Genomic DNA, 13,303 nt, shown 5'->3' on the forward strand with positions numbered 1-13,303 from the left:
TAACTGAAAAAGATTATCACTAGCTAGTTAAGCTGCCAATTGCTGTATAAAATCAAATCACTTTGGAGAGCTGTTTATTTTTTTTTCTAAGCTTAGGATATTTTTTTAAGGAATGGTTTGGTGTACGTTTTAAACATTAATTTGACCCTCGGGCTCTTCGCTCGACTTGTCTAAAGTACATTTCCTTGTATCACTAAGTCGGTAACTGTGGTTTCAACAGGAATGAGGAACTGGAGAGCCGCGGTTATCAGTTTCTGAGAATGAAGAGAAAGTCTTATGATGACTTAGTCATTCTACTTGCGCTGCTGAAACCGCATGAAACGGAAGAAGAAACGACATAATTTGTAACGACCATATATTTACAGTTTACTCAAAATGAAAAGGCTAATAATAACCACTTGTTCCATTTTTGTTTAAAAGCAAGGGAGAAACCCTTTATATGGGCGCTTATATCACGCTACTCGGTATTTGACCACAAAAGCCAATAACTGATCAAGTTTATTTCCAGAAAAAGTACTCTTAGTTATTAGAGTACCTTGCAGTCCACCTAAATCAAACAATCAAACATGTGTCTGGAAACATGTTTCCTCGTTTTGTCGAGCCCTTTGGCCGAGGTCTACCTTTCTTACGTGAATAGTTTGGCTTACAAGATCTTAAAGTTAATGCTACCTTTATTATTCTTTAATTTCACGAATTGATTGTTATAAAATCACGTGAACATCATACGCGATGTACACAATGTAGTTCAGTCCTTTGCCGGAGACAAGGAACTGAACATGTGCATCGCATATGATGTTCACGTGATTTGATAATAGGGAGATTAAGATTGACGTTTATTTTTCCCGTAAACGGCAAAAATTCAACTTCTGCCGTTTGCCGTTCGGAATTCGGAAACGGAAATGAGTAGTTTTGTGTTTGTTGTGAATGTGGAATCTTTCCCTTTTTTATGAGGGATTGATTTTAAAATTTGATAAAATGGTAACAAAATGGTAGGCAAGCTCGCGTTTGCCGTTTTGTGCTGCATAACGTCATACTTAATATAATCCGTGAACGGATAAGAAATGCATGACATACTCTCAAAACACATCGTGGGTGGATTAAGTGTTTCTTTTCTTTCTTATGTTGAAATTTTCTTTTGAAGAACACTGAAGTACATGTTCAGTTGGCGTTGTGAAATATATAACGTCATACCACCGTAACACTCGAACTTCACAATGGAAGGTGTGCCCCGGCAATGAATGTATGTTTGATTTTAAACCTACAATTTTTCCAAAGCACCTTTACCGAATATTGAGAATAGCCATATACAAAGTTTCGTATGAGAATATTAAAAGAGAGAAGACATGAACTGTGTCATTTATTTCTTACTGTTGTAAAAAGTGATTTCAGTTACGCGAGTGAAAAATTGTAAATGACCATCGACCATTGTACACGGAAAATTAATTCCGCAGATAGCAGTATGTGAAAATGGCACGGTATAATAAAGAGAGAAAAGAATTAAGACGGATTCCGCTGAAAGTTCGAGCAACGAGTGCGAAAATTAAGTACCAAAAACCTACTCATAGTACGGCAACATTTTGTATACTGTTTAAAACATCTTATCGAAATTCATTTGTCTTAGTGACCCCGTAATTAAATTCTAAAGCATTCTCGAGAAAATTAAAGTCAAACCTCGTAAAAATGTTTATAACGCGCGCCATTTTGTTTTGAACTGGCGTGAAACGTCCGTTTTAACTGAAATATTGACAATTTCAAATCCATTTTCTCTCGCGGGGTCAGCTTGAGTGCTAAATTTTTGGCAGGTTTTTGTTAGCTGTACTTAAGCTGTTACCATGCTAAGAGGTATTTTTGGTAACTTTATTTTTGCCTGTATTGCTCGAATGTTGGGCGGAAACCGTCTTAACTTCCTATTATATTTTTCATAAAATGTGGATAAAATTAGAGATAATACTGAAGAACCTTTAAACAGGGATTTATGTTGAATGTTTGCAATGTTCCAATATGTTTTACTCCTAATATATTCAAGGTTATTACACAACAGAAGGTACCTATCATGAGTAGAATTTTGACAATACTGATTTATCCGCTTAAAAACCACATCCGGGAATGGCGTTTCAAAGAACCTTTCTGTCAGCACGTTCAACTTTAAATGCATGAATTAATTGCGGTTTAATATCAGAATGGAGTGAACGAGTTACGGAAACACGTCACCGATCACTTCGAGAATGATCACTACACCTCATTACTATTCGGTAAAAAGGACCGGGCAGTTGGAATGTAACGCAACTATTGTTGAACAAGAAAAGGAAATAACGATACCAGGCCCGTCTATAAAACCACATGGCTTCTTGTTGTTAACTTATCGTGTATCAAGTTACGCGTAATTAGAGCAGTTTTCAATTGAGTGTCGTAAAACCAAAACCAAAGTAATTACTCTGGCCAATCACAAAGGACACAGACAATCCAGTGAACCAATCAAAACTCGAAGCAAATACATGTAGCTGGCACGAAGCGCGGGAAAACGTGCGCGAGCGAGTCACGATCGGTTTTGGTTTTACTTGTGATTGGCTGAGAAAGTGGCGCGAGATTTTTAAACCAATCACTAAGCGTAGTAATGCAAAACCAAATTAAAGCAAACGCAATTTACTTTCGACACTCAAGTGAAAACCGCTCTAAAACTATACGAGTCGTCATTTATTCACAACATAGAACATATGTATGTGTAAATTGTTGAATAAAATATAGTCATAAAAGCTGTTGATTTTAATATCCGACAGCATAAATGGCTAATAAGTTAAGTGACGCACAGATTTTCACGTTGAATTAAAAGTGCCAGAAATATCGAAAGCTAGTGTTCATTGTGCTCAAAGTTTCTGGAGTGACAAACTGCTCTAGACCCCACCGCACTATTTGCAAAGAAGGCTAAAAATGATTTTAATGCATTACCTCCGCGTTACCTAGTGCGAGGTTCTAACATCAAAACTATACAGTTTTAACCAATAATAAAAACATTAGAACACCACTCCAGCAGTCGTGTGAAATTAGTGCCCTCTCTGGCAGAAATATGTGATGATTATAAAGATTTGCAAAACTTGTGAGAAATCCAAATATCTCGATAAAACTCCAAGAACCTTGATACAAACTTGCCTAGTTCCTATACGGCTTTTTTCCCCAGGCCTTCACGGTATTACTGACGTCACTACTCGTTTCGGTGACCTATTGACCGCGACGAAGATAGAGACCTAGGAACTAGGCAAGATACAAACGTCTTGCTAACTAATCTGCGTGCAGACTTCGGCTCCTATTTCTTAAGAAATAGAAGGCGTCAGCACACTGATTACTCACTTATCATGTTGTTTAATAAATTATCCTACCAACAAATAAATAAAAGCCTGGAGAAAGTATCCTAACGAAATTAAAACAGCTGTTTTCCTTCTAGTTTTTTTTAAGGGCATTATTTTCATACATGTCCTTTATTACCGATTTCCTCAACGTTAGCAGCATCAATTCTGCGAAACGGGCCTCAGTTTCATTTCAGTACGTTTAAGTGAGTAGTAATGTCCTCGAAAGCTGTACCAGTTAACTCCGTCAGCATGAGAGCTATGCTGTCCGCCATGATACAGTCCGTTGAGGTTTGAGGCATGACAAGTACGATACCACCAGGCACCTTTATATGCAACAGCGCAGCTTCCACCTGCAGGATCATTGTCGTTGTCTTTCGTGGAAAACTGCATGCCACTGTGAGCACAACAAAGACAGAAAAACAACAATCAAACAATAAAACGAAAATAACAACAAAAACAAAAATAGGTCACCAAGGGTGACATGAGTCTAATGCCGTATGGCATAGTGATACAGATTGCGCGGTTTTCGTAAGCCGGTTAAAATTGGTTAGAGGTTTGTGTTCGGGAGTTTAATTTAAAATGCTTATAGCAAGCTAGGGGCATCGTGGATGATTATGGATGAAAACGAAACAGTCATAAATGTTATATGCTTCACAAAATGTAAAGTATGAACAGGAGTTGATGTTACTTCTTCCGTATTGTCCGTAAAAGCAGAAACGATTAAACATTTGGACAAGATTGCGTGACGATTTACAAAAAGCATGTTCATTACAACAAGGGTTGAAGAACTTCACATCGTTTTCTTTCAGATTTTTCACCATTTTGATGATGACTCTTGAAACAGATTTTGCAATAAAAGCACTTGAAATAGTGACTGTTACTCCATTGTACTGTAAGCACTTAGTGACAGATTTTCCTAAAAACGGGTGTAAATGCTCACGTCAATATAATGATGACCTTTTGAACGCTGGAAACTAGGCAATTATTATCGAGCTACGAAACACAGGAGCGAAGACTGTTTATCATGATGTACAAATTTCGCGAATCATCAGTTCCATATCAATGTAACCATTTTATGATTTTTCTAGCTGTATGAAGAACTTAAGATCTCTGAGAGTCGTAAAAGCATGAAATTCGATTTCAGTGTATGGCAAAGGCCGGGACAGTGTAATACTGCAAAGCGGCCAAACAAACGCATTTTGATTTAGTCGCGTAACTTGATTTACATTTATCCATGTACATCTTTTATTTTTGAAGGTTTTGTTTGCACTGTAAAGAAAAAATTGGTCAAAATTCGAATGACTTAAATACAAAAACCGAGGTAAAGTTTTCTATTTTTTAAAACAAAATAAATATTTGGTCGCATTGTGTAAATAAACGCGAGTCGCCGTCGAAATATTTTTTCTCAAAGACGTCTTGCTTTTTAAGCAAGACGAAAACACAAGTGCTTAACTGAACTGAAAACGAAGATTTATTTTCACAAAAAGCTTACAAATGTCTTAACTGGAAAATTATTTCGTCCTGTTCAAGTGTTGAATAATCGTGACTTGAGAAAGAACTTTTAATTATGCGTGGGAACAGGTGTCGCTGATTGGCTTTTTTTAATTGAAACTAATCGTGCGTGTCCGTACGGAGTCCGTTCTTGCAGCTGATCATTGTTTTCTACATTACAGCGAACGATTATCGATCCCGAACCATTCCCTTGGGATTGCTAACAGCTTTTTTCATATAACAAAGAGTCTAATGCGCATGCGCAAAGCGCACGCAAGCATTAGACTCAAAAATGTCAGCAAAAGTGATAAAAAAATGAACATGAAAATGGAAAGGAGTAAATAACATTTAAAACGGCAATGACATAACCATTTAGTGTATAACGTGCATGTTTTGTAAAAGATTCGTTCTTTTTATTAATTTTATAATTTATAATCGGTAAGTTTAAGTCTATCGTTGGATCCAGTACAATCTCCATTTCCTGGTTATACCCAACGACATATGTTTTGTAAGGAAAACCATGTATTCATTTGACTCATTTTTTGATGTTTATTTCTGCTATTTAAATTAGGCTCTGACTGTATTAATATTGTCACTCAGTGTCACTCTAAGGATCAAAATTTAGATCTTAGGCATCAAAAATAAAAATATAATCATGCCATGATTAACATTGAAAATATAAAACTCAGTGAAAAGAGAAAGCTCACACAACTCCTGATTAAGGCTACATCCAACTTTGAAATGCAGGGGTTATTTCCACGGTTAACTAAACTTTTAACAATGACGCTTTAGATGTAATGAATATGATCAATTTACTTTTGTTTGCATTATTTGCCTAATTAACTGCCAGTTCTTACTTTGCTGACTGACTGGTCTCGTACATCATGTCACCAGCCGTGCCACTGTATCCTCCAATCAAAAGCCGGTACTTATCTCCCTCGTCTGCCACCTTAAAAGTCGTGTACTCAGCGTATTTGATGGCGTCATCAAAGTCTTCCAAGTCAACTCTCAGCATGACGTCATCAGCGGCTGTCAAACGGTGAAGATTGTCGTTTCCAAGCCAGAACTCGCCGTTCAGATCTCCAAACCCGTTTTTGTAGGATTTCCATCCGAGATAAAAGTCAACGGAGCCGTTTAAACGCTTCTGAAAAACGGTCCAACCTCCACCGTCCGTGGCCATGTCACAAAACACTTGTATTGGTTTGCCGCCATCTGGATTGATAGTGTACACCCTACTGGTTGTGAAACCATCTTTTAGCAAGCGGGAACAGCTCTTAGGCTCTGCAAAATGTCCATGACCATGTAAATATTATGAAATGTTCATAACCTGTATTACCTTAAAACAGTTTAAGTAATAATCAGAGTAACATACTGCAAGGTTTTCCCGCATAGCCATCGTCGCAAATGCAGGTGAAAGTTTCAGCTTGGTAGTCAGGAATACAGACTCCTTTGTCACCGCAAGGAAAGGGTCCGGTCTCACAGATACTCTGTTCAGAAATGAATAAATTAAGAAAGAGTTAAAAACAAAACGAGTATAAAATGGCGCTTGAGTGTTTGGGGTTCATGGCTGTACAAGGTTAATTTGGAGTGGAAGCGGGAGGGGGGAGGGGAGTGAAAGTTACCACAATAGTGCGTCGTTTTCCTTCTAAAAGACGGGGCACACCGAAAGTGAAGTTTGCGTCATTCTCAGTTCTTGCTTTCATGATCACAGGCAACAAAATAGCGTCAAGCAACTTGCAGATACAAGAAGAAGAGCAGCCGCCCGATAGGCCAGAACCCGCTCATATTGCTAGAAATTGGATCCTGATCCAAACTAAAGGCAAATACAAGACCCAGGGGCATCTATCTGACGTGAAAAATTAAAAGTCACATTTCACGATCGCATCAAGAAGCATACTTAAGGAAGCATAATTTTCAGAAATAACATAATTTTGAGCATAATTTAGAAAAACTCGGCCACTCCTAGTGGCATAATATTATAGTTTTAATAGCACAGTCGATAAAGGCCCTCAACCTCGTTCTCACGGTCTCTCTCTCACTTCACCCGCCTCCCCTGGAGCTGGCGGGAATAGAGAGACCCTGGGAAGGAGCTTGAGTATTTCTTAAGTAACTGAAGCTTCTCGGCATTTTTTAAGCGTCGAAAATTTTTATGTCCAATACTTAAAATTATAAATCTCAAAAAATCACGTTCTACTCAGTTTAAGATTGCCTTTGATTCATCTGTGTTTTAACAACAACAAAAAATAATTAATTAAATTTCTTCACGTTAAAACGTGAAGAAAGTTTATTAATTTTTAGTTGTGTCAGGTTTTATTCTTGAACTTTCTTCTAGTTATTAAATTCAAGGAACTCTAAACAAATTCAATATCCCAGCGTGCATTAAAAATCTGAAGGACCAAACAAATTAAATTGATTGCTTTGAATTTTGTAGCAAATTCTTGCTGCAAAATGGTTTCGGCATCCGTCTTGCCATACATGTGTCTAACAAAAAGTAACGGGTCTCTATCACTAAAACGAACGTCACCTTTTCATTTTATATCTTTGTTTTAACTTTGAGAAAAGAAATTAAGTCAGTTAGTTGACGTCCGTATCCCTAGGTGATGGTAAGCTACAAACAATAAACCCTTTTTGGCCGATTTACTTCAACATCCAGCAAATGTATCCTTGTTGAAGAGTAAAATGTTACCATTTACCTGAAAACTTAACCTGCCTTTTAACACAAAGTATTAATTATTTGACCTAAGTTTTGCTGTAGAATATTAAATCTAAAATATTAATATTAATATTTCACACCAAAATATTTATGATACACGATAAATGAATACGATAGATCGAGATAGATTTTGGTCAACTAAAGTGATGTTAAACTATTAGACTTGATAACGCCTATTTTGATCTAATGTTGAAATTTTGGCTTCAATGTTTCATTTGATATTTGGTTCTCTTGTAACTACTAAAATATAATGATAGTTTTATTCTGGCTAAAGTTTAAAATTACCTGTATTCCTCGGTAGATAAGTTTACTATCTTCAGTGAAATTCTTCAAGCCAACAAATCGATCAGAATCGCTTAGTTGACACTTAAATCTCTTCTTGTCTTCTGTGGGTCCAAAGTTGTACGACAAACAGCGAATTTCCTTGACGCATGCAAACTGACAAGAAATCTCTGAGTCCAGTTCGGTTTCGTTAATCACACTTCCATTTAGTTTTCGTCCAATTACGGCTCTTGCAAAATTGATTGCTTTAAAGCTTGGTTTAGTAAAACGATTTGATCCGCTCACTGTACATACAAAGAATGCAAAATACAGAAGATACATCTTATTCTTCTATTGTACGAATGAAAAGAGAATCGTCCCTCTTTCCAAAGTTAGGCAGATGTTAGGCAAAAATTGTTAAATATTAATTGATTTTCATTGCTAATAATTGCACTGCTTGACCACCCACTGTATGTGAGCAGAAGCTCCTCTAAATAATTTCATTGCTGTCATAAGTACAATAAAACGGGGACAATAAATGACGTCATTGAAGTGAAAAAATGATCCTCGCGATCAATTTTATTTAGAAAAGCCAATTGCTTGGTTTCATCCTAAATTCATATAATTATGTGTTCATTCATATACCGTGTACATAACTAAATGACATCGTTGGAGTAAAGGAACGCCAAGCGGCTGTAATTCTCTTTCATTCTCTAGATCAAAATAAAAATTCTCCAAATTGTTGTTCTTATATTTCCTGTAATCCTTGTTGTGAGAGTTTGGTTTTCTGAGGTGATCAGGCCTTTAATAAAAACAGAAAAATGAGAAGTTTCTTCTATAGGCAATATTCTAATCGACCACAATAATATTTAACGTCATGTCAGGTCAAAACTCTAAAATGGAACAACTAACATAGTGAGTCAGTTCACTGTAAAGTATATTCGGCATTATCTGAATAAGGAATTTAATTTTCATTTGTGTTGAACCTCATTGCAAATAATATATACGACTAAAAAACTAATTTTTACCTTTAACCGCGTCAGTTGGTGGCTACTATTGATTTGAACGTATATTCGAAGGTTATGTAGCGACCGAACTGGACTGCACTAAAATCTTACCCATTGGAGTAGGGAGTGTTTATTAGAATAACAGGAGTTCAAAACAACGCATTTCTCTTAAATGCTTTAAATCGTTTTTAGACCATCTGGAGTATTATTTAAGCTCTGTTGATTAATGTTAGGCTGTGATATGGAATTTTTAACTTTTCATGGCAGGGCCGTATCCAGACCTTTGCCATAGACGAGGCGAGATCTTGCAAGGGGGTTCTGGGGGCATGTCCTCCAGAAAATGGTCATTTTCCGCAACACTTAGGTCTTTAAGGTTCATGTGAAGTTGTCCTTTAATTCCTTTTAGTAGCCAAACGTTTTAGGATTTTAGCGATCTTGGGCGGATTTTCGAAAACTATAGGGATGAAACCTGTGTCAATATTTTGTTTGTTTGGAAGTGCCGAAAGGGTTAAACTAATGGTTAAAAAGTAAAAACGCAATTTTTCAAACATTGTAGGGGAAGTAAATAGAAAAACTCCGAATATCTTAGAAGCAGGGAACAGCCAACTAGAAATTTTTAGCCGTTCTACACTTCTCCATATGATAATTTTAATCTCCAAAAAAAGAACGCTTGGAACAGAGACACGTGTAATGCAATAGTAAGAATGCACAGCAGACACTCAAAAACATAATTCACAATGGTAATAGGACTGATTGGAGTCCAATTCGGTCTGTAATCATAGGAGTTAATAAATCGGACGACCGCGAAGCGTGAGTTCGATTTGTTAATTTGCAAATGACGCGTAAACTATCCTAGGTCAGGTCCTAGGTATTGCACTGTCCAATTACAACAATGGCGCGAACAACGTTCTATTAGTTCTCAAATCGGGCTGCAGATGAACAAACACGTTCGAGAATTTTGCTATAGTTTTCCTTAAAGACTGTGGTTCAAAAAGGCTTGGTACAATTTGGTATTTTCCTTTGTTCTGGTGTATGGTAATAATAATAATAATAATAATAATAATAATAATAATAATAATAATAATAAACATCAGAAAAGTGGTATGACCATGAACCGGAAACAGTTACAGAAAATGAGGATGTCACAATATTATGGGACATGCCCATACACACAGACAGGAAAATAACAGCCAACAGACCAGATATAGTGATTAAAGATCACAAAACGAAAACCTGTAAATTTATTGACATGGCAGTACCATCAGACAGAAACACATCCGTGAAAGTCACTGAAAAACTATCTAAATATAAGGACTTGGAAATCGAAACAGGCCGAATGTGGGGCATGAGAACGGAAACGATACCAGTTATCATTGGAGCACTTGGAGCTATCAAAAAGGGACTAGAGAGTTATATTGGAAGAATCCCCGGCCAAATAAGCATCAGTGAACTACAGAAGATAACCTTGCTGGGTACAGCGCATATTTTGAGAAGGGTGTTGTCAAGCTCAAAACTGACTACCCTTTAGTGCCCCAGGACCATGGTTTGGTCCCGGCGCTAAGGACTTTAAGCAAACATTACGTAAGGAACATAACAATAATAATAATAATAATAATAATAATAATAATAATAATAATAATAATAATAATAATAATAATAATAATAATAACATTTATATTATTGCGATTTTGAACAGTGCAATAATTTGTGGTTATTTTAACTGATATTATACTTCGCTATTTTAAGACAGATAGCCACGTTTAGACTGATTAATACCCCACGTTTAATTTGTATCTTTTCATCAAGACCATCAATAATATATATGAAAAATTTTTTACTCGATTTGTCTATCCTGGTTTAATTTAATAGTTTTTCGTAGCCAGGCATATCCATTAAATCACCACAGATATCTTCCACAACTTTTATAAATTCCTTTGGTGCATTTTTCCACTTGTCAATAACATCTAAAGCATTTCGATAACGAGAGTAAGGCCCCCTTTCTCGTGGATAGTTCGGCGGTCTGTTATGAGCAGATATCCATTTATCCACGCTCACAGACCAATCAAACCCTGCGAAACTGTACAGTTCCTGTGATATATTTGCGGTATTGACTGCAAGGTCCTCATAACGGATTAATTTAAAGCGGTCCTTAAGCCAAGGTGGGGGATATAACAAACCCATTCGTATATTCTGCTCTATGGGATCGCAAAGCTGATGGACATTTATTTAAACGAAAACGTTTCTTCAAGTAGCTTCTTTTTATCCATTTCACTGTATAAACTCTGGAGTAAATCACAGCTCTGGGATCACGAACCAAGTGAATAAGTTTCACATCATATCTGTCTTGTTGTTGGAAAAGCTCCTGGAGACTTTGTATTGTTTTGTTCGGCACGCGAGAGTGCAAAATTGTGATAACCGTATGTTTATAAGAGTTACAGGCCTTGCTAAGCAGCGGATTTGAGAACGGAAGACATCTTCCATTTGGACATAAAGAACCACTACTAAGCGCTTTACTTCGACGGCGAAATATGCTCCTAGATAATCCCGATAAGGTAGCACTTGAGACACTAGTAAAATTGCATTTGAAAAAGCTGTCGATTTCATTAATGCACGTTTCCATGTAGTCAAATGTGGGCTGTCGGATTAACGTGTGCAGCGGCTCGAACCAGTACATGATTTGAGGATTGCTGTCAAACAATTCGCCAAGAAAAGAAGATCCTCCTCTACCCGGGCTTTATATGATGAGGTTTGTCCTTTGGGCAGACTTTTGAGGCTGCTTGGTTCCAGGCCTTCCGCGAATCATCATTTTGTTGGTGGCTTCTTGCAGCATTTTACTTAACTGAATTCCTTGCTCGTTCTCAGACGTCTTTGTTCTTTTCTTCGTGTTTATGATTTCTTTTCGATCTTCTTTATGGAAACTGAAATATTGCTCCATCCTTTTGTAATTCTCTTCCTGAATAAAATGCAAGACTGTATCCAGGCTGCAGTAAAACACTACATACAGCGAGACAATGGCACAAAATACAGCAAAGACCACGTGACACTTCATGTTAAACTCAGCAGCAACCTCTGAGTGAAGGTCTTAATCTGACAAGACAAGAAAACATAATTTACATGTTAGATACAGTGTAACACGGATTAATGAACGAACAAGTGGCCTTGCTCATCAGTTACATGTGAATTTTGATGTATATTTTCTAGTGATCGTTCTGTATTGAACAACTTCTCAACTCGGAAATAATGGACATTGTGAGATAACACTGGACAGTCTTCGACCCAAGTTAGAAAATAGTGAAAGCAAGTTTATTAAACCGTCTTTAGATATGTTTTGGATAATATAGCCCATGGATTGTTTCTTTTCTTTGGACATTTTTGTATACGTTAAACTTTGCGGTAAAACAACAACAACAACAACAGAACCATTTGGATCGTACATGTGGTGTAAATACTCAGTTGGATCGTTAAAAGGAATTAATCTTAGTTTGTATGTTAACACAGGAGAGGGATTTTAGACCGCTCCTGAATTCTCTCGACTAGCATTAAGCCCGTTCTAGGCTCTAGGTGAAAAACGCGGGCACCCGAGTTTTCGCTTTCCCCTTTAACGATCGAGGAGCCTGGAACAGGCTAAATCGCATTATAATCAACAAGTGGAGCCTCTGTTTTCTATTATTTATTCTATTATTCGTATTACTTCTGGGAAGTGAAGGTGTAAAGTAACATTACTTTAGTTCTGTGATTATTACCTATCGGTCGCACCTCTTAAAACTTGGTCTAACGTTTCTGCTTTACCTTCACTTAATCCGGCGCTTCCCTGTGGCAAAACGTCGACAAGTACGGAATATGATTTGTGTTGAGATTTACTGGCATATTTTGATTATTTAAAACAATTGAATTCGTTAAATGATTTTTAGCCACCCATTGTTGAACGGCGAACACAATTTACGCATATCTGGATTACTTACTTACCTAAAGTTTCAGAATCAATTAGTAAAATTATCTCAGTAAGATCTTTGCTCTTCAGTTTTAAAACTGAAGGAGAAGCTGGCCTATAGAAATCTTGCAGAAAAAGTGCTTAAATGAGAATATGTGTGCGTTGCCTTTGTTTGATCGCTTTTTACTTGGTACATTGTTAAAGACCTTCTAGGGTTTCTATAGGAACATATTCAATTCATTCAAGGCCTTTAGTGATCTACTAAAAAATAGATTCGCAATATACAAAGTTTACCAGTTTTCTTCAATATAGCATGAAAGCTATGTAGTAAAAAAAAAAATGGTAAACCGTTACCGGACAGTATGTACAATTGTATTGTTTATAAAATTGTATTCATTTCCTCGCCCGGTCTGGTTGATTGTTATCTGGTTGTGTTTCCCTGGGTTTCTGTTGTATTTTCAAAAGAATTTTAAACGCTATTGTGTGATTTACATGAAAACATATATGAAGAAATAGATATAAAATAGATGAATTAAAATCACTGCCAGCTGGCTTC

At 36.7% G+C, this 13,303-nt stretch overlaps 1 protein-coding gene and 1 pseudogene across 1 annotated transcript; both read right to left on the bottom strand.

Moving 5' to 3' along the window:
• Nucleotides 1-1,629: 1,629 nt before the first annotated feature.
• On the bottom strand, nt 1,630-8,183 carry LOC144641690 (microfibril-associated glycoprotein 4-like). The gene is made up of 4 exons (XM_078500723.1): nt 7,834-8,183; nt 6,208-6,322; nt 5,693-6,116; nt 1,630-3,738 (listed from the first exon to the last, which is right to left on the bottom strand). Exons 1-4 carry the CDS (start codon nt 8,149-8,151, stop codon nt 3,504-3,506), a joined length of 1,092 nt encoding a protein of 363 aa, XP_078356849.1. The 5' UTR covers nt 8,152-8,183; the 3' UTR covers nt 1,630-3,503.
• A 2,490-nt stretch (nt 8,184-10,673) lies between these two features.
• Nucleotides 10,674-11,865, bottom strand: LOC144642432 (carbohydrate sulfotransferase 6-like; annotated as a pseudogene).
• Nucleotides 11,866-13,303: the final 1,438 nt, after the last annotated feature.

This window comes from Oculina patagonica, chromosome 2 (assembly GCF_052425735.1).
Source record: "Oculina patagonica isolate OP01 chromosome 2, crgOcupat, whole genome shotgun sequence".
Classification (NCBI taxonomy): Eukaryota; Metazoa; Cnidaria; class Anthozoa; order Scleractinia; family Oculinidae; genus Oculina; species Oculina patagonica.